Source organism: Suricata suricatta, chromosome 7, assembly GCF_006229205.1.
Source record: "Suricata suricatta isolate VVHF042 chromosome 7, meerkat_22Aug2017_6uvM2_HiC, whole genome shotgun sequence".
NCBI lineage: Eukaryota > Metazoa > Chordata > Mammalia > Carnivora > Herpestidae > Suricata > Suricata suricatta.
In genome coordinates, this window is record NC_043706.1 from 30,267,734 (window position 1) to 30,294,032 (window position 26,299).

The 26,299-nt window shown below is 36.3% G+C and overlaps 1 protein-coding gene across 1 annotated transcript in view; it reads right to left on the reverse strand.

Annotated features, from left to right (window-relative positions):
* Nucleotides 1–965: 965 nt before the first annotated feature.
* LOC115296120 (butyrophilin subfamily 1 member A1-like) overlaps nt 966–26,299 on the reverse strand; it is a 76,086-nt gene continuing 50,752 nt past the window's right edge. The window contains exons 11-12 of the mRNA XM_029944576.1: nt 15,810–15,827; nt 966–1,153 (exon numbers count right to left, since the gene is read on the reverse strand). Of these exons, the coding sequence (XP_029800436.1) occupies nt 1,143–1,153; nt 15,810–15,827 (29 nt within the window). The 3' untranslated portion in view covers nt 966–1,142. The remainder of the gene's footprint in view (nt 1,154–15,809; nt 15,828–26,299) is intronic.

Sequence of the window (26,299 nt, forward strand, 5' to 3'; positions counted from 1 at the left end):
TAGATTTTATTTGTTTAAGGAATCACTCAGTTCTCTTTTCCCTCTTTTTTTTTTGAGCTTCATTTTTTAAATTATCTTATCTTCTTTAACACCTATTTTCTTTTCTGCTTCCTCAATCCTTGTTGTCACTGTATCTAGTTTGTTTTTTTTTATCTCTGTTATAGCATTAAAATTTTTCTTAATGTTTATTCATTTTTGAAAGAGAGAAAGAACGTGAGCAGCAGAGTGTCAGAGAGAGAGGGAGACACAGAATCAAAACAGGCTCCAGGCTCTGAGCTATCAGCACAGAACCTGATGTGGGGCTTGAACCCACGAACCGTGAGATCATGACCTGAGTCTAAGTCAGATACCTGACCAACTGAGCCACCTAGGCGCCCCCATAAGAGCTGTTTAAATACTGAGAACAAACTGAGGGTTCCTGGAGGGTAGGTGAGGGGTTGGGAAATGGCTAAATGAATGATAGGCATTAAGGAAGGTACTTGTTGAGATGAACACTGGGTATTATATGTAAGTGATGAATCACTGAGTTCTAGTCCTAAAACCAATACTACACTGTATGTTAATTAATTTAAACTTAAATTAAAAAAAACCCTGCCAGATGAAGCTTGGAGGGTATGTTGGGTTCAAATATTGCTTTTGAAAAGAAAATCTGTGATTGAATTTCAGTAAACAATTTTAGAACTGATGGGAATTTGTAGGTATGCAGCATGACTTCTAAATGCATAGAACTTAAGGCCTGAGAACAATTCACATAAAATGCAAGAACTCTAAGCTTGTCTTTCCAGATAAACTTGGATGCATACAGAAGACACACATGCTTCACATTACTGCTATTTGCACCCACTGAGACCACTGGGAGAATGGTGGCTTGAGTGTGAGAATAGAGTTTATTAATTTGTTAGGGCTGGAGTAATAAAGTGCTACAAACTGGGTGTCTTAAACAATAGAAGTTTATTGTCTCACAGCTATGGGGCTAGAAGTTTGATTTGAGATCAAGGTATTGCTAGGGCCATACTCCTTCTGAAAGCACAAGGAAAGAATATATTCCATGCCTCTCTCTTCACTTCTGCTTGTTTGCCAGTAATCTTGGATGTTTTTCGGCTTCTGGATGCAACATTCTAAAAAAAGTTACCATTTACTTCCTAAAGTTTTTCTGAAAAAGAAAGTGAGGAGACTTTTAAGTATAAAGGTAAATAAATAGGAAAATTAAGATGAGTTGAAAATTGCCAATGTAATGTAAATTTCTAGGATGAATATAATGGGAAAAAAGTAAACAAAAACACAAAAATTAAAAAATTGGCAAGAGAGCACATTTGTCCTTGAAAGGGGAAGAAAATGAGTGAAGGTTTTCAGATAGCCAAATGATACACAAATGTTGAAGAAGTGTCAGAAAGACCAACTAGAATATTATCCCACACATATTTCCTTATGGATGGCTTCAGATATTTAGGGAATTCAAGGTATGGACCACAACATGTATGTATGCATGTATTTATTATTTATTTTTATGTTTATTAGTTTTTGAGAGAGATAGAGACAGAGCACGAACAGGAAAGGAGCACGGAGACATGCAATTCAAAGTAGGCTCCAGGCTTTGAGCTGTCAGTGCATAACCCAGTGTGGGCTTGAGATCATGACCTGAGCTGAAGTCGACACTTAACCAACTGAGCCACCAAGTGCCCCCCAAACATGTATTTATCAAAATAAAGTAATTTTGTAAAATACTATCTCGGTAGTGGTGTTTTAAAATTAATTTTTTAATTTGGTTATTTTTTTTTTTACAAGTGTATGACTAAGCAAAGTGTCTTTAAGTGAAAACATAATTTGTGTAAGTAGTAATCAAGCTATAAAACTTGGGGAAGTTCTTTTAGTAGATGTTACAGTCATTGAGAAAATGAATGACAATAATGTATGGACAAAGATCATTCTGTAAATCCATTTCTAATTTTTTGGGTTTAAAAATATTAAGCTATAACTTAATTAGCCATAGAACTTTTAAATTTGCTTTGGTGAATATTTGGATTTTTAGTATTTATCTCAGAAGAAATTCAAAGAATGAATGACATGGTTCTAGCCAATTTTCTCCATTCTCATTAACATATATAAGGACACAATTGCTAAATACACATATCTTCTTGTAAGCAAAGAAGAAAAGGAGAGGGTTAAAATTGATGCTGGAGTTGATATGGGGGAAATAAATATGAGTTAATGGCAATAGAGTAATTCTATAAATATCCTGAGTGCTATAGACACACCTTCCTGGGGGAAGGGCATCTGGGTGGCTCAGTTGGTTAAGCATCCCACTCAGTCTTGGCTCAGGTCATGATCTTGTGTTTCATGAGATCAAGTCCCATGTTGGTCTCAATGTTGACAGCACAGGACCTGCTTGGGATTCTCTCTCTTCTCTCTCTACCCCTCTCCCTAATCACACTCTCCCTGTCTCTATCAAAATAAATAAACTTAAATAAATTAATAAATTAATAAATTAATTAAAGTAAAAGAAATATTCCTTCATGTGTTTTTCAATTGAGCATGGTATATATATATACATACATATATATAAGTTAAAAAATCCCTACCTGGGCACATGCATACCACTCTTTATAGCAGCACTGTCAACAATAGCTAAACTATGGAAAGAGTCTAAATGTCCATCAACTAACAAATAGGTAAAGTGATGTGGTGTATATATATAATGGAATATTACTCGATCAGAAAAAATGAAATGTTGCCATTTGAAACAACATAGATGAAAGTAGAATGTTATATGATAAGCAATGTAAGTCACCCAGAGAAAGACAAATATATGATTTCACTCATTTAGAATTTAAGAAACACAACAGATTAACGTAGTAGAAGGGAAGGAAAAATAAGATAAAAACAGAGAAGGAGGTAAACCATAAGAGACTCTAAAATACAGCGAAGAAACAGGTTTGCTGGAGGGGAGGTGGATGGGGGCATGGGCTAAATGGGGGATGGACATTAAGGAGGGCACTTGTTGGGATGAACAATGAGTATTGGATGGAAGTGAAGAATCACTAAATGCTACTTCTGAAACCATTATTACACCATATGTTAACTAACTTAGATTTAAATAAAATTTATAAATAAATAAGTAAGCAAATAAATAAATAAGGGGGAAAATAATAATGATGAGCATTGATATCCTTGTCTTGTTCCTGACTGTAGTGGAAAGGCTCTCAGTTCTTCCCCATTGAGGATAATATTACCTGTGAGTCTTTTATATTTGGTCTTTATGATGTTGAAGTCTCTTCTGTTTATCCATACTTTGTTGAGGATTTTTATCAAGAATGGATGAGGTATTTTGTCAAATGCTTTTTCTGCATATATTCAGAGGATCATATGGTTCTTCTCCTTTCTTTTATTAATGTGGTGTATCACATTGTTTGATTTGTAAATACTGAACCAGCTCTGCAGCCCAGGAATAAATTACACTTGATCATGTTGAGTAATTCTTTTAATGTATTGTTGAATTCAATTTGCCAGTACTTTATTGAGCATTTTTGCTGTCATGTTCATCAGGGATATTGGTCTGTGATTTTTTTTTTTTAGTGGGGTCCTTGTTTTGTTTTTGAATCAAGTAATACTGGTTTCATAGAAGGAGGTTGTAAGTTTCCCTAACATTTCTATTTTTTGGAACAGTTTGAGAAGAATAGGTATTAACTCCTTGCTAAGCATCTGGTAGAATTCCTTTTGGAAGCCATCTGGCCCAGGACTCTTGTTTGTTGGGAGATTTTTGATTACTGATACAATTTCTTTGCTGGTTATGGGTCTGTTCAAATTTTCTATTTCTTCCTATTTCATTTTTGGTAGTTTGAAAGCTTATAGGAATTTGTTCATTTCTTCCAGATTACCCAGTTTGTTGGTATATAATATTTCGTAGTGTTCTCTTATAATTATTTGTATTTCTTGGTGGTGCTTGTGATCTCTTTTGTTCATTAAAAACATTTTTTTTAATGTTTACTTATTTTTGAGAGAGAGACAGAGAGACAGAGCACAAGTGGGGAAGGGGCAGAGAGAAAAAGAAATACAGAATCTGAAGCAGGCTCCAGGCTCTGAGCTGTCAGCACAGAGCCTGACGTGGGGCTCGAACCCACGAACCATGAGATCATGACCTAAGCCAAAGTCAGAAACTTAACCAACTGAGCCACCAGTCACCCCTCTCCTCTTTCATTGATGATTTATCTGTTTGTGTCCTTTTTCTTTTTTCTTTGATAAATCTGGCTAAGGATTTATCAATTTTGTTAATTCTTTCAAAGAACAAGTTCTTAGTCTCATTGATTTGTTTTACTATTTTTTGTTTGTTTCCATTTCACTTACTAATGATCTAGTCTTGTATTTCCATTCTTCCACTGGCTTTAGGCCTTACTTTTCCTTTTCTAGCTCCTTTACGTGTAAGGTTAGGTTGCATATTTAGAGCCTCACTTGCTTCTTAAGATAGGTCTGAATTGCAATATATTTTCCCTTAGGAGTGCCTTTGTTACATTCTGAAGGGTTTGGGCTGTTATGTTTTCATTTTCATTGGCTTTCATTTTTTTAATTTCTTCTTTAATTTCCTGGTTAACTCATTCATTCTTTCCTAGGATGTTCTTTAACCTCCATGTATTTGAGGGCTTTCCAAATTTTTTCTTGTGGTTAATTTCAAGTTTCATAGCATCATGGTCTGAAAATATACCTGGTATGATTTCAGTCTTTTTGTAGCTGTTGAGGGTTGATTAGTGACTCAGTATGTAATCTGCTCTGGAGCATGTTCCATGTGCTCTCAAAAAGAATGTGTATTCTGCTGCCTTAGGATGAAGTGTTCTGAATATTTCTGTTAAGTCTATTTGTCCAATGTGTCATTCAAAGCCATTGTTTTCTTGTTGATTTTCTGTTTAAATGATCTGTTCATTGCTGTAAGCGGATGTTGAAGTCCCCTGGTATCATTTTCAATAAGTTCCTTTATGTTTGTTATTAATTACATATTTGGGTGCTTCAAAGTTAGGTATTAATATTTGCAATTGTTAAATCTTCTTGATGGATAGACCCCTTAATTTTGATATAATGCCCTTCTTCAACTCTTGTTACATCTTTGTTTTAAAATCTAGTTTGTCTAAGTATGGCCTATCTGGCTTTCTTTTGATATTCACTAGCATGATAGATGGTTCTCCATACCCTCACTTTTGATCTGCAGGTGGCAGAAGTGTTGATGCATAGGAGCACATGTACCCCAATGTTCATAGCAGGGCTGTCAACAATAGCCAAAACATGGAAAGAGCCTAAATGTCCGTCACCTGATGAAGGATCAAGAAGATGTGGTATATATACACAATGGAGTATTACATGGCAATAAGAAAGAATGGAGTCTGGCCATTTGTAGGAAAGTGGATAGACCTCGAGGGTGTCATGCTAAGCGAAATAAGTCAGGCGGAGAAGGACAGATACCATATGTTTGCACTCATAGGTCTAACAAGAGAACAGGAGAAACCTAATGGAGGGCCGGGGGAGAGGAAGAGGGAAAGAGAGTTGGGGAGAGAGAGGGATGCAAAACTTGAGAGACTATTGAATACTTAAAAGGAACTGAGGGTTGAAGGGGAAGGGGGAGAGGGGGGAAAGAGGTGGTGGTGATGGAGGACGGCACTTGTGGGGAAGAGCACTGGGTGTTATATGGAAACCAATTTGACAATAAACTATTTAAAAATAAAAAAATAAAATAATAAAATGAGTCTCTTGTAGGCAGTATATAGATTTTTTAACCCATTCTGATGCCATTTGGCTTTTGATTGGATCATTTAGTCCATTTTCATTCAGAGTGATTATTGAAAGATATAAATTTAATGCCACTGTCTTATGTGTAGTGTTGGTGTTTCTGGTGATGTTTTCTGGTCCTTTCTAGTCTTTGTTTCTTTGGTGGGTTTTTCCCCACCATTCAAAGAATCCTCTTCAAAATTTTTTGCAGGGCTGGTTTAGTGGTCACAAATTCCTTTAATTTTTGTCTGGGAAACTCTTTTCTCTCCTTCTATTCTGAATGTCAGCATTGTTGGGTAAAGAATTCTTGGCTGAATATTCAGCATATTGAATATTTCCTATAACATGTTTCTTATGGACAGATGTGCTTTAACCTGATCTGTCTTGCCTTGTAAGTTAAGAATTTTTTTCCCCTTGCTGTTTCAGGATTCTTTCCTTGTCTATGTATTTTGTGAATTTGACTGCGATAGGACTTGCAATGATTGGCTTTTGTTGAATATGATGGGAGTTCGCTATGCTTCTTGGATTTTGATTTCTGTGTCCTTCCCCAGATTAGGGCAGTCTTCAGGTATAATTTGTCCAAATAAATCTTCTGCCACCTTTTCTTTCCCTTCATCTTCTGGACTCCAATGATATGAATTTTATGACAGTTTCATAAGTTGATGAGTTCCCTAAATCTGCCTCTGTGGTCCATGACATTTATTTCCCTCTTCTTTTCAACTTCATTACTTTCCATAAATTTATCTTCTGTATCAATTTTTTGCTGCTCTGCTTTGTCAATCCTCATTTTATAGCCTCTATATGGAATTGTGTCTCAGTTAAATCCTTAATTTCAGCTTGACTAGATTATAGTTTTTTAATTTTTATCTCTGCAGTAAGGGATTCTCTAGTGTCTTCTATGCTTTTTTTTCAAGTCTAGCTAATATCTTATAATTGTTTTAAAATCTAGGTCAGAAATCTTACTTATATCTGCATTGATTAAATCTCTAATAATTTCTTTCTGTTCTTTCTCTTGGGTGAATTCCTCCATCTTGTCATTTTGGAAAGGAAAAACAGAAAAATAAAAAAAATTTTAATTGAAAAAAGTTTAAAAAATAAAATATGTAAAGGAAGCTAGGTCCTAGGTGTGTTGAGCCTTACTTGTTTTGAGAAGCTTGATAGAAAAAATGGTAGAAAGAAAAGAAAAAACTTAAAAATACATATTTATAAAATATAAAATAAAGAAAATAAAAAATGAAATGAAATAATTAAAAATTCTTCTTTATGTATCAAAGAAAGAAAACAATAAAACAAATGGAAGAACCCCAAAGGACGCTGGATCCTTTTCCCCCTAGAACTGAGGCTTTGCAGGACTCTCTGATCTGTATCCATGGGCGATCCACTCTGGATCCACTGATCCACTCTGTGGGCGAGTGGTTTGTGCTGGTTTTCTAGGAGAGGGGCCTTCTGCTCTGATTCTCAGGTGCAGATGCCCTGAGATGTTCCTGCTGGGCACAGTGGGATGGGGCTTGGTGTAGTGGTTCCATTCTCCACTTGGTAGAGCTACTTAGCTGACTGAGATGGATCAAGCTGTTGTGTGTGGGGTGGAAATGGCTTTGCCCTGTTGTGTGCCGCCTCTCCTAAGCAAGCTTTCCCAGCTGCTGGGAGCCGCTTCGGCCTCGCTGGGTGACACAGTCACAGCGAGGAAATGGCAGACGTTTCCACGGCTCCTGCCATGAGAGGCGAAACTGGAATCTCCTTCTGCTACTACTGCTCATGTTGAAAATAAACCTGTTGCCATTAATTAGGCCTTACAGCATTACAAATCAGACTGACATTCCCCATACCATTACCCCATAAGAAAAACCATTTTCTTGTCCCTGCATAAGAAATTTTAGATCAAAACACTATAGATGTTTGACAGAAGGCTCTTCTAATGAGCCTTGCAGACCCAAGACATAGACTTTAAGGGGTTAAAGTCTGGCCCAGAGAAAAAGATATAAATAAAAGACAAGGTCAGAACATGGTCCCTTCCCACGGTCCACATTCTACAAATATCCTCCCTTATACTGACTTCAGCTATGAAGATGAATAAGAATGTGGGAAACCCAGGTCCAAGGCCAACACACACAGGGCCCCCATTGTGCTTGCCTCAAAGAAAGGGCTTTCTCAAGCAACTTGTTAACATTCTTTCTCTTGTAGTTAATGAGCCAATCAAAATAACTCCTAGCCTATCTATATACAACTTAACCTATGTTTTAATCTTAGCTTTACTAACAAATAATGTTTGTTATCCTGTTTTCTACTAAAAACATCCTGCTATATTCTTGGTTATAAAATTTACTTGAGTTCACTGTAAATACATTACATGATTTGTATGTAACTTGTTAATTAAAAACAAAGTCATAATTATAGGCAAAAGACCAACCTGTACAAAATAAGATGTTTGTTACTTTCTTTTTTAAAAATGTTTTATTTATTATTGAGACAGAGAGAAACAGAGCATGAGTGGGGAAGGGTCAAAGAGAGAGGGAGACAGAATCAGAAGCAGGCTCCAGGCTCTGAGCTGTCAGCACAGAGCCCGATCCGGGGCTTGAACCCACGAACTGCGAGATTGTGACGTGAGCCGAAGTCGGCTGCTTAACCGACTGAGCCACCCAGGTGCCCCGTTTTGTTACTTTCTTAATCTGGGGGACTGACGCCAAGAATGAATGGGATGGTTCTAAAAAAATACTTCTGTAAAACTTGTTTCTGTACACTTTCAATGATTAAAGCATCTTATCTCAAAGAATTAGCTACTGCAAAAAATTCTATTTTCTGATCTCATGTTATTGCTTGATCAATAAAAAAAGACACCAAAGCAGGGAGAGGAGAGATGCCTGCCTGGTGATCAAAAAAAAGAAACCTGTGGCTATCTCATCACTCTCTCTTGCTGACACCGTCTATCCTTCAGGGACCCCTCGACCTGCTGGAGCTGGACTCCTGCACACAGATGTGCAGTGACCCTGCCTGTGTTCCTGGTTTCCATCAGATCTCTGCCTTCATCCTGCCTGTGGCCAAGCTGCCTGCCTGCCAAGTGGCACAGCACTCCATATTTTAACTCAGACATGCCTGTGTTTATGACCCCAATGGCAGAGCAGATCCATCTTGATCTTCTGGGGGGGGGGGTCTCCCTGCCTTGTGGCTAGTGTCAGCTTGTCACAGAAGACAGCCAGGCAGCTGCTCAGTGGAACAGACTTTATTATGGTCAATCACAACTCACTGGTAGTGCCAGAATTTGCAGACCTTCCGAGTCTTGGCTCCTGCATTGGTGAGTGGGAGTGTTTGATAGCTCCAGCAGCCTACTTTGTCCTCAGAGAGACCTTTTACTTCTACTAAATGCACTCCAAGCAGAATGCTGCTTCTCGCGTGGCCCTGGGGATCCGCAGGTTCCCCACTGCTGGGGCTCAGCTCCGCTCTCCCACTGGAGCGCTGCTCACTTTCCCATGTGTGAACCTGGCAATGTTGCAGACCTCTAATCCTCTGGAATCTGTGTTCCACTGTTTATAGGAAACCGGCAGCGTTGTAATCCTGTCATAGGTTTTGGGGAATAGTTGTCTTGTGTAGAACACTGTGCATGTTTTCACTCTTTTTCTTCTCTTTTTTTTCCACGCTTTTTTTTTTCTCTCTCCTCCTTCTCTCTCCCTACTCTCACTGTGGTCAAGGTTCTCTCCCCTGGGGAGCACCCACAACCCTTTTCTCCCACGAACTCCGTGCAGTCTCTACCTTCCAGGGGTGGTTTGCAGACATGCAGCTTTCTTTTCTAAGACGTCTGATCAATCTCTTTGGTGCTCAGAATGATTTGATATTTATCTAACTGTGCTTGAGGGGGGAGGCAAGCTTAGGTTCACCCCACTACTCTGCCATCTTACCCCTTTACTTCCTAAATTTGTATTTTTGTATCCTTTGGGTAAATACCTAGTAGTGCAATTGCTGGATCATAAGGTAGGTATATTGTTTGATTTTTGAGGAAACTCCAGACTGTTTTCCAGAGTGACTGCACCAGTTTGCATTCCCGCCAACATGCAAGAGAGCTCCCCTTTCTCCACATCCTTGCTGGCATCTGTTTTGCTTGTATTATTGGTTTTAGCCATTCTGACAGGTGTTGATGTGGTATCTCTTTATAGTTTTGATATGTATTTCCTTGATGATCAGTGATGTTAAGCATCTTTTCATGTGTCTTTTGGCTATCTGGATGTCTTCTTCGGGAAAATGTCTATTTGTATTTTCTGACCATTTTAAAATTGGATTATTTGTTTTTTGGCTTTTGAGTTGTATATATTTATGTTTCTTGGATACTAACCTTCTATCAGATATGTCATTCGCAAATCGTCTCCCATTCTGGAGGATGCCTTTTGGCTTTGTTGTTTGTTTCCTTCACTGCGCAGAAGGTTTGATTTTTAGGAAGTCCCAATAGTTCGTTTTTGCTTTCATTTCCCTTGCTGCAAGGATGTGCCTGGGAGGAAGTTGCTAGTCTAGGTCAGAGGTTGTTGCGTGTATTCTCTAGAATTTTGGTGGTTTCCTGGGTAACATTTAGGTCTCTCATACATTTTGAATTAATTTTTGTGTATGGTGTAAGAAAGTGGTCCAGATTCATTCCTTTGCATGGTGCCATCTAGTTTTCCCAACACGACTTGTTGAAGAGATAATCTTTTTTCTTATTGGATATTCTTTCCAGCATTGCCAAAAAATAATTGATCATATAGTTATGGGTTAATTTCTGGGTTCTCTATTCTGTTCCATTGATCTATGTGTCTGTTTTTGTGCGAGTACCATATTTGTTTTGATCTCTAGAGCTCTGTATTATACCTTGAAGCCCAGAAGTGCGATTCTTTTAATTTTGCTATTATTTTTTCAAGGTTGTTTTGGCTTATTCAGTCTTTTGTCCTACATTCTTCAAAGAAATCTCGTTGGTGTGTATATCCACTGTGTGGTTCTTTTTCCATCTTTCAAGTATTTGATAGTCTAAAGCACCTATTAATACTCATCACTCTCTCCCAAATTATAACCTTCTTAAACTTAGATGACTTTTAGAGTAATTTTTCTCATAGAAAAAAGAATAATGCCATCTCATACTCAGTATTGTGAAAAAAATCTCATTTCTAAATTACATAATAGAAAAGGAGGAGGAAAGAAGTATTACATGACAGTTAAGAGGGTTCTCATTCAAGTCTTTCTTGGAGAAAAATAACACATTAGACCTTTAAAAATACCCCAACTTGGCACACGTCTCATTAATAAATTCATTTGTCCAAAAGGCTCTGCTTCCTTTGTTGAAACAAGACAGATGAAGTAACAAAATTGGTAGCAAATGAAGGTGAATTGGAAGGTTAATACACCAAGAAAAAATTATAAAATTATGTATCCATTTGAATTGAGGGAGGAGGTCATTATGACAAAGGCAAAGGTACAAGAAATATATGAGAAAATTACAAAGTACACAGTGGAATACATTATGGATACTTGCCATTTTTCTTTTCACTCTCCTTGGAAAGTAAAAGGAAAAATAAACAGTTCATTCCAATGAGAACACAATGTCAGAAAAGGTGGAGAGTAAAACTTGGAGCATCTTCATAGTTTACTGTGTGGTCCAAGTAGACCCATATTTGCTGAAATTGGAATCTTAATGCTCCAAAGGACATCTCAACAGTCATAGACAATGTTTACATACCTCCCATCCCTTTCTTCAAAAGGAACTAAATTAGAAAATGAACCATGAGAGAAGAACAGATAAGTTATCTTCTGGGATGCATAATCAATCATTTCTCCTTCACTGGGCTTTCACCGTTTTTAGATAAAATCCAAGTATTTATGCATATATGGGAAAGGTATTTAAAAAGTGATGAGAAGGAATACAGTATAGGCCCCTAAGTGTCCAAAACGATATCTGTAGGTAGTCGTATGTTACCCGCTATATACAATAAAAGATGTTTTGCTAAATCCCATTCCCCCAAAATCAACAGTATAATTAAAATTGTCATTACAAAGGAAGAATATTAACCTTTGAGTGATTATATTAGATTATATAATTCAGAAACTTACTAGGTCAATTTTTTCTTGTGTCCATATTAAAAAATTCAGAAGGGAGAAATATTATTTTGAAATTTTCATAAGATATTTAATTCTTTGAATATATTTATTTATATGATTCAAGTTTTTATTTAAATTCTCATTAGTTAACTTATAGTGTAATATTAGTTTCAGGTGAATTTAGTGATTCATCACTTATAGATAACATCCAGTGTATTCACAAGTGCACGCCTTAATACCCATCACCCATTTAACCTATCTTACACACACCTCCCTGTATCAACCCACAGTTTGTAATATGTCCTCCCGGTGTTTTATGATATCCCTCATTCTACCTTTTATTCCGCTTCCCGTATGTTCATCTGTTTTGTTTCTCACATTTCTTCAGATTTAAGATATTATCATGTTCACAGGAAAGGATACTCCCAACTCATAGAACATGCTGGAAAACCAGAGTGAAAAGGTATTTTCTAGAAGACACCATGCAAGGGAACAAGCACATTCTTACTAGCAAAATCCCCTTCACCTCATTAACTTAAAATGAAATTATGATAAAAACCTGGAAGATAGAAGACTAGGAATGAAATGAAAACAAGGGAATGAACAAGGTGGGATAAGAAGGGATATTAACATGGGAGAACTTCATAAAGCACAGAGAAAGTGGATTCAATACTTAAAAACTCGAGAAAATAAAGAGCAAAGATAGGGGTGGATGATGAGTTTAAAAACCAGGAAGTGACAAGAGAAAAATCATTTTTATGAAAAGTATAACCAAAGGAATGTCAGTCTGAAAAAAGTTACCTTTTACTTTCTGAAGTTCTTTTGAAAAAGAAAATGTAGAAAACTTTTAAAATGTAAAGGGACATAAAAATGGAAAATTAAGATGATTTGAAAATTGCTAATGCAGGGCATTAGATTTTTAGTGTTTATCTTGGAAGAAATTCAAGGAATTGAATGACATTGTTCTAGTCCAGTTTTTCTCATTCCTATTATTAAATGTAAAGACATAATGGCTAAGCACATATATCTCTTATAAACAAAGAAGAAAATAAAAGGATTAAAATTGATGTTCAAGTTGATTTGGGGGAAATATAGTATGGGTAAGTGATAGTAAAGTAATTCCACAAATAATCTTGAGTACTATAGAAATGCAGCTTCATGTTTTTTTTTTAATTGAGCACAATATATATAAAATAAAAAAGTGAATGTTGAGAAAGTCACTTTCATATGCATAATCCTTCAACCTTCCTCTCTAATTTTCATGTTGATCCCTCTGCCGACTCCGTTTCCATCATTGCATTGTTTAGATCCTTATTCCACCTATTAGTCCTCATCTCATATCACAAGTTTAAGCTATTCAATTATTTACCATCTGGTCTAGTTTTTCTAATAGTAAAAAAACAGAAAATGAGGTTGTCATTATCTATATCCAATCCTGGAAGGAAAATCTAATTATTTCTAAACTAAATAACTTAAAAGGAAGGAAAACAAAACATTACATGATGTGACTTAAGTTCAAAACAAATGACATTACCCTACTTTAGGGTAGCACATACAACAAAAATATAATTATTCACACACATATTATTAATAAAATTTACCTGACAGAAGTAATTTGTTCACATAAATCAGAAGACATGAAAAGATGCAGAAGTAATAATGAGGAAAGTTAAAATATAACATAAAATTGCAGATTTTAGTTAGAAGATAAAATAATGAGGCAAAATCTTAGAAGAATACATGGCTCTCGGAGTTGAGGAAGATGATTATGGAGAGTTGAAGACAAATGTACAAGAATCATATTTTTAAAAAGACCTATACACAGAATAATAAGTTGGTGAAATATGCCTTTTTACACACTTATCTAAAAACAGAGGAAGAACCAATTCATTCCAAAAGACTGATATTAGGAAGGGAGGAGCAAATCCTGAAGCACTTCTATGGTTTTCTCTCTGGTGCAGATGGACTTATTTTTAAGAACTGGAAACATAGAGCTCAAAAGGTGTTTTCACCAAAAGAGGTAATTTTGATGCCTATCTCCCACTTGGGTAAGAGGAACATTTTAGCATGTATTTTAAGAAAAAAAGACTCAGAGAAGTGGAATAGAATTTTCTCTGGGACAGCCCATGTCAAATTACTCATCTTGCACTGGCTTTCTGCCATTTTGACAATAAAGCACGCATGCGTGCATACACACACACACACACACACACACACACACACACACACACACCTATGAGATAGGTCCTACAAATGTGATAACCAAACATGCAGTAATGGCACTCAACCACCAATAATTGCATTTTCAGCATTAGTCATAATATGTCTGCTATAAATATTAAGGTAATGGTTTCTTAAATTCTAATCCTTGTGAAAATATAGTAAAATTGGGGGGAAATGTCATATAGGTAAGAAGGCATATTAAACTTGATGACTAGTTTAGCATCTTATAAGAGAATCTTCTGCGAACATTTTGGACTATAGCTTATTGTGTCACTCACATTAAAAATCTGATTGAGAGGGACATCTGAGTGACTCAATCAGATAAGTGGCCAACTCTTGATTTCAGCTCAGGTCATGATATCACAGTTTATGAGATCAAGCCCATGTTGGGCTCTTCATTGACAACATAGAGCCTGCTTGGGATTCCTCTCTCCCTCTGTCAGTCCCTTCCCCAATCATTCTCACTCTCTCCCTTTCTCTTTCTCAAAATAAATAAATAAATAAATATATGTGTGTGTGTGTGTGTGTGTGTGTGTGTATATATATATAAATATATAAATATATATATATATATATTTAAAAAATCAGACTGAAGGGCGCCTGATTTGCACAGTCGGTGAAGCATCCTGCATCAGCTCAGGTCATGATCTCACTACTCATGAGTTCGAGCCCCGCATTGGGCTCTTTGCTGATAGCTCAGAGCCTGGAACCTGCTTCAGAGTCTATGTCTCCCTCTCTCTCTGCCCCTCCCCTGCTTGCAACTCTGTCTTTCTATCTGTTTCTCAAAAATAAACATTAAAAATGTTTTTTGAATCAGATTGAGAAATAGCAATGAAATTTTATTGATAAATGAAACAGGTAGACAAATACTCAAAAGAAACACTATTTGACAGAATTAATAAATGGGTGAATTAAAATGTAAAGGAAAAATAATTACAATTGTTGGAAAATTAAAACAAATTTTTTAACAATTATTTATTTTTGAGACACTGAGAGACAGCATGAACAGAGGAGAGGCAGAAAGAGAAAGAGACACAGAATCTGAAGCAGGCTTCAGGTGCTGAGCTAATGGTTAGCACACAGCCCGACCTGGGCTCGAAACCACAAACCATTAGATGATGACCTGAGCCAAAATGGATGCGCAACCAACTGAGCCATCCAGAGACCCCTGTGGGAATTTTTTTTTTAAGCCAGGCAAAATCATGTAAAAGTACTTACATTAGTCGAGAATACTTGAATAATGATTAATGGCAGTGTAAATAGTGAGCCTCCGTCTCAGGCTTGACCAATGAATAACATCAGAATCTACACAGTATTTGAAAGGAACATGGATGAGAGATTTAACCCAGTAACTCTGGAGTGCTGTCCCAACTCTTAAAGAGGGAGGTAATGTCATGTAATGAGCACCCCTCCCCAGAATACAAGATGGGGGCCCAAGTAAAGAAATGCCAACAAATATAAATGAATGAAAACCATGAGCTTGTTAGCTACATTCCTCTCTTCTCGCCAATTTCATAATGAGACTATGGAAAGCATGTAGAAGACATCAGCCAGTATAACAATGGCAAGGAATAGTCTGACAAAAGAAATATGGGAGAGGCTGGAAAAGGCAGGAACACAGAAGTGGAGGAAACTTCCTACGGGAGAAGTGCAGAAGCCAAGCAACGGGGTAGAAGAGCAGACACTGCAGAGAAGGGAGAGCCCAGGGATGGGATGCAAGTGAGGAGGCCAGAAAAGTCAGTGGGGAAGGGCATCAGAGTGCAGGGCTAAAGGGTTGTCAGGGTACTTACCATTTTTTTTCTGAAGTTCTGAAAAACAAAACAAAGGGATTAATGTGATATTAATGCAAATGTCAAAGTAAACATACAGGAAGAAAATTATAATTTATTGGAAAATAAGAATGTCAGTCGAAACTAACCAGATGCTGCACTCTCACGTGGACACACACACACACAGACACACAGACACACACAGACACACAGACAGACAGACAGACACACACACACACACACACACACACACACACACACACACGGTAGTAGGTGAGCCTGCCTTGATTTACACAATGCTTTCCAGGAAATCAAAATTGAAGGGGAGAGTGATGATTTTACTGAATTTAGAGCATAAATGTGGAATAGTGTTCTTGGCGGTTACATTTTATTAACATCTTTTTACAACATTCTCATTTTTTCCATCCCTAATAAATTCTTTAACTCTTTCTAAATATATACTTCTATCTCGGTATATCCCACACGGACACACACACATGCAGACACACACAAATACACAGATCTGTGTATGTGTGCATGTGTGATATATGGAGGTATATGGACTATACATATGTGCCTATATAGTATCAAATTACGTGTTTTGTCATATGAGCATATGTTTTACACATATGTTATATGTATATACTTAATATGTATACACACAAGTTTTATTCATTTGTCAACTCTTGGTATAGGATTTTATTAAAATTTAAATGCTTATTCATTTTTCAGAGGAAGAGAGACAGAAACACATGTGGGGTGAGGGGGCAGAGAGAGACTGAAACACAGAATGCGAAGCAGCTGCCAGCCTCTGAGCTGTCAGCACAGAGTCCTATGCGGGGCTCGAACCCATGAGCCGTGAGATCATGACCTGACCCAAAGTCATGATCAGATGCCCAACAGACTGAGCCCCCCAGGCACTCCAAGGGCTTTTGAATTCATCAGAAAAACTTAGGAAGGGAATGCATACCAATCACTTATCTGCTTTGGTCACTTTCACATTTTTACCATGGTAGATACTGTAACACTATCCAATCAGTTAATTCTAAACACATCATTTGAGTCTTTAACTGGAAAAGTTTTTGAAAGTAAATAATATTGTCATAATTTGGTCCTTCTTTCCTCATCGCTTTTTTCTTTTTCTCTTTCTGCTGTTCTTCAAATTCCTTATCTTCAATTATTCCTGTGTCTCTAAACTTTGCTTGGATGATAATCATTATCATATTGAAGTAAACTATCATGATGATAATCATTATCATATTGAAGTAAACTACTGAGAAAGAAACTAAGGAAGTAAGTTGAGAGGACAGGAATGAGACTGAAGAGACACAAAACATAGGAATAATTTAATTGAAGGACTGGAAATATTTGTAAAAGAGCTCTGCCATTTCCAGTCCCCAAGAAAGCATCCATGTTTTAGAGATTTAGAAACAAGATTTCTGGGAGAAATAAACAATACAATCATGATGGGGACCTCAATGCCCAACTTCCCTCACTGGATAGCTCACCCTGTCATGAAATCGATAGAAATCATTAAGGGAACGCTGGACTTGAAGAACACTTTATACCCAGTGGACCTGACAGGTATTTGTAGATCATCCCATTTGACACACTAAAATCATATACTTCCCAGTGCTCAAGAAAGAACATTCTCCCGGGTAAATCATATGTTAGATCGCAAAACAAGTTCACAGATTTAGAAAATTGATATATCAAAAGTGTTCAAGACACTTCTCCAAAGCGGACATCCAGATGGCCAACAGACACAGGAAATGATGCTTAACATCACTCATCATTGGGGAAATACAAATCAAAACCACATTGTGATTTCTCCTCTTGCCAGTCAGAGTGGCTATAACGAACAAGTAGGGAGACTACAGATGCTGGCGAGGGTGAGGAGAGAAGGGCACCCTCCTACACTGTTGGTGGCAATGTAAACTGGTGCAGCCGCTCTGGAAAACAGTGTGGAGGTTCCTCACGAAATTAACCATAGAACTCCCCTATGAGCCAGCAATAGCTTTGCTAGGGATTTACCCGGGGGATACAGAAGTGCTGATGCATAGGGACATTTGTGCCCCAATGTTCATAGCAGCACTGTCAACAATAGCCAAATCTTGGAAACAGTCTAAATGTCCATCAACTGACGAATGGATCAAGAATATATGGTTTTGGGGTGCCTGGGTGGCTCAGTCGGTGAAGCGGTTGACTTTGTCTCAGGTCATGATCTTGCAGTTCCTGGGTTCGAGCCCCACATCGGGTTCTGTGCTGACAGCTCAGAGCCTGGAGCCTGCTTTGGATTCTGTATCTCCCTCTCTCTCTGCACCTCCCCTGCTCACTCTCTGTCTATCTCTCAAAAATAAATAGACATTAAAAGAAAAGAAGATGTGGTTTATATATACAACGGAATACTACATGGCAACGAGAAACCTGGATGATACTCGAGGGTATTATGGCGGGTGAAATAAGTCAGGCAAATTAAGACAGATATATATGTTTTCAGTCTTATGTGGAACAGCAGGAACTTAACAGAGGACCATAGGGGAGGGGAAGGGGAACAATTAGTTAAGGAGAGGGAGAAAGGCAAAGCATAAGAGACTCTTAAATATTGGGAACAAACTGAGGGTTGATGGGGATGAGGGAGAGGGGAAAATGGGTGATGGGCATGGAGGGGGGCACTTGTCAAAATGAACACTGGATGTTATATGGAAACCAACTAGACAACAAAATAAATACAAAAATAATAAATCCATGCGTATACGGTCAAGTAATCTACAACATAGGATAAAAGAGAGTACAGTAAAAAAGAATACAGTCTATTCAACAATTGGTATTGGGATAACTGGACAGCTACATGCAAAAGAATGAAACTAGCCCACTTTTTTTACATCGTGCACAAAAATTAACTCAAAATGGATTAAAGACTTAATATGAAACCTGAAATTGTAAAACTCCTAAAAGAAAATATACAAAATAATTTTTTGAAATCAGCCATAGAAACTTTCTCTTGATAGTTCCCCGGAGGCAAGGGAAACAATGCAAAAGCAAGCCATTGGGAATACAGCAAACTAAAAAGGTTTTGCATAGGAAATGGACCATCAACAAAACTAAAAGGTAGCCTACAGAATGGGAGAAAATATTTACAAATGATATATCTGATAAGGTGTTAATGTGCATAATATATAAAGAATTTATACCACCCAACACCAAAAAGCCCAAACATCCAATAATAATATGGGCAGAGGATCTGAATAGACACTTTTCCACAGAAGACATACAGATGGACAAGAGACAGACAAAAAGATGCTAAACATCACTCATCGTTAGGGAAATGCAAATGAAGACAAAAATGAGATATCACCTTACACCTGTTAGAATGACTAAAATAAAAAAGAAAAGAAATAATGTGTTGATGAGGAGGTGGAGAAAATGGAACCCTTATGCACTGTTGGTGGGAAAGCAAACTGTTAACGATCACTGCGGAAAACAGTATGAAGGTTCCTGAAAAACTTAAAAATAGAAATACCATATTATCCAGTAATTCCACTACTGGATATTTACCCAAACAAAACCAAGACACTAATTTGAAGAAAGGTATATGTATCTCTATGTTTATTGCAACATTGCAGCATTATTTATACATGGAAGCCACCCAAGTATCTGTTCATGAATAAATGGATAAGGAAGATGTGTGATACATATCTATATCTATATAAACAAATAGATATAGAAATCTATATAGATATATAGAGATAAAGACAGATACCTATATATAGATATCTAGATAAAGATATATCTATATAGATAGATGATAGCTAGCTAGCTAGCTAGATCAATGAATCTATCTATAGATAAATCTCAATACAGTGGATTAATGGAGCTCAATGCAGGGCTCAATCTCATGATCCTGGGTTAATGAACTGAGCTGAAATCAAGAGTTGGACACTCAACCAACTGAGCCACCAAGGTGTCCCTTGTATTTTTGACAGTAGCCATTCTAACATGTGTGACTTATTTGAGTCCCTTATATATTGTGGGTATCAACCCCTTAACATGGTTTATGAATATTTTCTCTCGTTATGTAGGTTGTCTCTTCACTCTGTTGATTGTTTTCTTTACTGTGTAAAAGCTGTTTAGTTTGATATATCTCTGTTTGTTTATGTTTGCTTTTGTTGTCTGTGTTTTTGGTGTCATATCCAAAAAGTTGTTGACAAGACCATGATTAAGGAGCTTTTTCCTTATGCTTTTTTCTATGAGTTTTATAGTTTCAGGAATTCCACCTAATTCTTTGGCACATTTGAGTTTATTTTTGTGCATTGTGTAGGATAAGAGTCCAATTTCATTGTTTTTCATGCAAATATATAGTTGTCCCAACACTGTTAAAGAGATTATCCTTTCCTCAATGTGATTTCTGGCATCCTTCATGAAAATTAGTCGACTCTATATGCATAGGTTTATTTCTGGCCTTTCTACTTCGTTCTATTGATCTATATGTCTGCTTGTATTCCAATGTCATACTGTTTGGGTTAGTATAATTTGAAATCAAGAAGTGTGATACTTCCAATTTTATTCTTCTAAGACTGCCTTGGCTATTTGTTGTCATTTTTTTTTTGTTGTTTAATTAGATTTCAGAATTTTTTTTCTATTTCCATGAATATGCCATTGAAACTTTGATAGGAATTGCCTTATAATTGTAGGTTGGTCTGGGTGATATGGCCATTTTAGCACTGATAATTCTTCCAATCTGTGAACATGGGATATCTTTCTACTTTTTATGTCTTCCTAAATTTCAGTCATTAATATTTTATAGTTTTCAGTGTACAGATCTTTCACCTCACTGGTTAAATTTATTCCTAAGCATTTTCTTCTTTCTGATGATTTTATAAATTAGATTGTTCCCTTGATTTCCTTTTTGGATATTTCATTGTTGGTGTAAATAAATGCTACTGATTTTTGTGCTAGTTTTGTATTCTGCAAATTTGATGAATTTCTTTGTTAATTCTATACATGTTTTTGGCAAAGGCTTTAAAAATATTAATGACAACATAGTTGACATATAATATTAGTTTCATATATACAACATAGTCCACTACAATGTGTAGTTACCATCTATCAACATACAGAGTTACTTCAATATTATTTACTATATTCCCTGTGCTTTACATTTTATTCCCATGACTTATTTATTTTATTACTGAAAGTTTATACCTCTTAATGTCCTTCATGTACTTTGTCTACCCCCCTTTATTTTTAATATTTAAATTTATAATATTTATACTTAATATTTAATATAAAAATTGCAGGCCAATAAATTGGATAATGTATCAGAAATTAATAAGTTCTGAAAACATCAATCTCCCAAGACAGAGTCAAGAAGATATAGAATGTTTAAACAAACCAATAAATAAAGAGCTTGAAGCAGTAATCAAAAACCTCCCAAGAAAGGTGTAGGACCAGATGGTTTCAAACGTGAATTCTGCCAAACATTCAAAAAAGAATCCATACCAATTATTCTTAAATTCTTCCAAAATATAGGAGTGGGAACACTTCCAAATTAATTGTATGAGGTCAGCATTATCCTAATACCAAAGCCAGACAATGACATCATGAGAGGAGTAAACTGCAAGTCTATATCTCTGACGAACATTGATGCAAAAAGTTAATTTCTTTGTATTTCTTTATAATGTTTCATTTTATGAATGTATCATTGTTTATTCATTCACCTGTTGAAGTACTTTGTTGCTTCCAAGGTTTGGAAATTATGTTTAAAGCTGCCAGAAGTATTCATGCACAGGTTTTGTATAGACATAACTTTTCAACTCATTTGGATAAATACCTAAGAGCACAATTGTTGGAGTATATGTAAGACTATGTTTAGCTACAAAGCTAAACTATGTTAAGAAACTGCCAAACTCTCTTCCAAAGAGGCTGTATCATTTTGCATTCTTACCAGACATGCATGTGCCTTCCTCCTACTCCACATTACCACCAGCAATAGGTATTGTCAAGTCAATTGATATTTTTACAAAGATGACAAGGTAATTAGTATTTTTAACAAATGACACCTGGGTAACTGAATGTTATATTCAGTTATTCTGAATATTATACATATATGTATATATATATAACATTATATATATGGAATATGTTATATATATATATATATTTAAATGTTTATTTTGAGAGAGAGATAGAGAGCTTGAAAGGGAAGGGGCAGAGAGAAAGGGAGAGAGGGAATCCCAAGCCGGTTCCATAGTGTCAGTGCAGAGCCTAATGTGGGGCTTGATCCCACGAACAATGAGAGCTGATATCCAGAGTTGGGTACTTAACTGACTAAGCTACTCAGGCTCCTCTGAATATACATTTTATTTTATTTTATTTTGAATATACATTTTAAATATCAACCTTGTCCTTATCTCACACCATGTACATTAATTCATTTATAGGAAAACATAAACTTAACATAAAAGCAATACAAAGAAACTAAAAAGATAATACATGAAAAACGGTTTTTTAATAGATTTTTCCAGGATTAATTTTTTAAACGAAATCCTGCTCTCAAAAATACACATTGTTGGGGTGCCTGGATGTCTCAGTCGGTTAAGCATCCATCTTTAGCTCAGGTCATGACCTTGTGTTTCATAAATGCCAGTCTGTCAGGCTCTGTGCTGACAGCTCAGAGCCTTGGAGCCTGATTTGGATTCTTTATCTCCTTCTTTCTCTGCCCCTCCCCTGACTCACATTGTGTCTCTCAAAAAGAAATAAACATTATAAAAATTACATTGTTAAGGTAATAAAAAGCTAATGTAGGGTTTGGGATAAAATATTTTTAAATTTTTTATTTAAATTTCAGGTATTCCAATATAGTGTGATATTAGTGTCAGTTGTACAATGTAGTGATTCCACACTTCCATACAACACTTGATGCTTATCACAGCGCAATGCTTAATCCGTGTCACCTATTAAATCCATTCCCGCACTCACCTCCCTCTGACAATCATCAGTTTGTTCTTGATAGTTAGTAGTCTGTTTCTTGGTTTCTCTCTCTCTCCTCTCTCTCTCTCTCTTTCTCTCTCTTTCTCTCCCCTCTTTCCTCCGGTTTGCTCATTTTTTTCTTAAATTCCATATATGAATATTTGTCTTTTTTGAACTCACCTATTTCACTTAGTATAATACTCTAGCTTCATCCATGTCATTAAAAATGGCAAAATTTCATTCTTTTTTATGGCTAAGTAGTATTCCATTACATATACACATTATTAAAAATGGGCACACACACACACATGCATGTCTTTATCTGTTGACCAGTCAATGGACACTTGAGCTGTTTCCATAATTAGGCTGTTGTAGATAATGCTGCTATAAACATAGGTATGCATGTATCCTTTAGAATTCATGTTTTTGCATTCTTTGGGTAAATGCCAAGTAGTGTGATTGCTGAATAATAGGGTAGTTCTATTTTTAATTTTTTGAGGAACCTCCATATTGTTTTCCAGAGTGGCTGTACCATTTGCATTCCCACCAACAGTGCAGGAAGATTTTCTTTCTCCGTATCCTTGCCAACATCTACTGTTTCCTGAGTTGTTAGTTTTAGCCATTCTGAAAGGTGTAAAGTGATATCTCATTGTAGTTTTGATTTGTATTTCCCTGATAATGAGTGATATAGAGTATTATTTTTATGTGTCTGTTGAATCTCTGGATGTCCTCTTTGGAAAAATGTCAATTCAGGTCTTTTGCCCATTTTTTAATTTGATTATTCATTTTTTGGTTGTTGATTTTTTTTATAAGTTCTTTATAGATTTTGGATACTGACTTAGCTTTAGCAACTTCCTACTAGACGCATTGTCAACAGCAAAGGAAGCAAAAGCAAACCTGAACTATTGGGATAAGATAAAAAAGCTTCTGCACCATAAAGGAAACAATCAACAAAACTAAAAGGAAGCCTCCGAATGGTAGAAGATATTTGCAAATGGCATATCTGATAAAGGGATAACACACACACACACACACATACATACACACACAATGGAATACTACTCAGTCACCAAAATGACTAAAATCTTGCCATTTGCAATGACATAGATGGAGCCAGAATGTATTACACTAAGCAAAATAAGTCAATAAGAGAAAGACAAATACCATATGATTTCATCATATGTGAAATTTAAGAAACAAAACAGATGAGCACATGGAAAGGAGGGAGGAATGAGAAGAGAAAGAAACAAACCACAAGGGACTCTTAATGATAGAGAACAAACTGAAGGTTGATTAAGAGAAGTCAGTGGAGATGGGCTAGATGGATAATGGGTATTAAAGAGGGCCCTTTTTATGATGAACACTGAGCTTTGTATGTAAATGATGAGTCACTGAATTCTACTCCTAAAACCAATATTGCATTGAAAGTTACCTAAATAAAATTTAAATTAAAAAAAAAATCCTACTAAAAATGAATGGGTTAACCAGGAATTTAAAGAAGACTGCTTTTATAAACATTTAATAAACATTTTTCCTGATGAAAAATAATTTAATATAAATATATAAAAGAGTATTGGGAGGATTATGGATTTTGAAAATGGAGGCATCTGAGTGGCTCAGGCAGTTGAGTGTCTGACTTTGGCTCAGCTCATAATATCATGGTTTGTGAGTTTGAGCCCCACATAGGGCTCTGTGTTAACAGTTTGGAGCCTAGAGCCTGCTTTGGATTCTGTGTCTCCCTTTCTCTCTTCCCCTCCCCTGCTCACACTCAGTCTCTCCCAAAAATAAATAAACATTTTTTAATGTAACAATGAATTCCATATTACATCACACTAAAAACATCTAGATATATCTAACATCTGAATGTTAAAATATCTAAAAGTCATAGGAAATATGATTTGAGAACTTTTCTCTGTCCTCAGATAAGATAGATTTCTCTAAGTTAGTTACAAGCAAGAAGACATGTAGGAAAACAATGACAGATTTGCCATTATAGAAATTAATGTCCTATTTATAACAAAAGTCATCATAAAGAAAGTGAAGACAAATGAAACCCTGGAAAAGGGGAACATCTGCAGTGTGTACACCAGATAAGTAGTCAACACTCATGTTTTATGTAAATCCTATGCAATGTAAAAGGGGAAAAAAAGAAAACTGTTCAGTGTAACATGGATCAAGGCTATGTATAGAAAATTTGGAGAAAAACAAAAATAGCATATAAAAATCCTCTTGCTTATTGATAAGCAACGAAATGCGAACTAAAAAGTTAGAGGATAGAATTAATTTAACTGATGTCATAAGCATTACCATTAAAATGTATACTATCTGTATCATTCAAATAAGCAATATTTCCAATAGAAATCCGTGATAGAATAGGAAAAACATAATGTGAATAACTGAAACATTATCTGTTATAACAAAATGTTGGAAGTAATGTCTTTTCAATAAAGGAAATAAAATATTGTCTATCGCACAAGAAAGGATGTACTAATTCTGAATGTGCAGCCATGGGGAGTTATAATGACTATAGTTGGGGCTGGTAAATTATTCCTCATACATCCATATAGTGCAATATTGTTGAACTCTTTTTTTCTAAGTTTATTTATTTTGAGAGAGTGCACACATGAGCAGAAAAAGGGCAAAGAGAGAGGGAGAGAGAGAATCCCAAGCAGGTTCCATGCTGCCAGAACCAAACCAAAGGATCTCATGAACCATGAGATCACAACCTGAGCTAAAATTAAGAGTCCAATGCTTAACCGATGGAGTCACCCAGTTGCCCTTGAACTCTTCATAGAAAGAAATTGTTTTCTATTTGTTGACATATGGAAATATCAGGATCCATTTTATCCTTAAAAAGCTAGCTGCAAGAATGTACATAGCATTACCACTTGAGTGAAAAGAAAGTAATGTATATTGTATTTCTTGAAATATCTGAAAAAAGGCTATAAAAAACAAGTGAATGCCTACCGAAAAAAGTAAATTGCTGAGAGAGAGAGAGAGAGAGAGAGAGAGAGAGAGAGAGAGAGATTTCTCTTGTGGATTTTTGCTATATGTACATGATATGTACACTTATAAATATTATTTTTAAATTATCTTAATATATTTTCCTGGACATATTTAAACAAAGATAGCCAACTGAGAGGACATATATCAAAATCTTAACCCTCATTAATTTATCAGAGGGGTGAAAGAACTCGGTATCATTTCAATGTAAAATAGGATCTTCAGGTGAAGCCAAGATGGTGGAGAGGAAGGGAGCTCTGTAAACTCCCTCCGCACCGTTTATCGAACTGAGAAGGATATTACGTTCAACTGAGAGAGCGGAAGGAGAAAATATGACCTCCAGAGGGAATAGAACCTCAAAGATACCTGAGTGAGTGGGGGCGAACGGGGGAGATCCGAGGACGGGCCAGCCCGGACGGGCAGGGGAGGTAAGATCCCCAGCCCAACGTGGGGCAAGCGCGCAGCGCCCGAGAGACAAAGGGAAGAGACAGAGTCGGAACGCGCTCATAGAACTGTCTCTGGGGAAGAGGTATAGA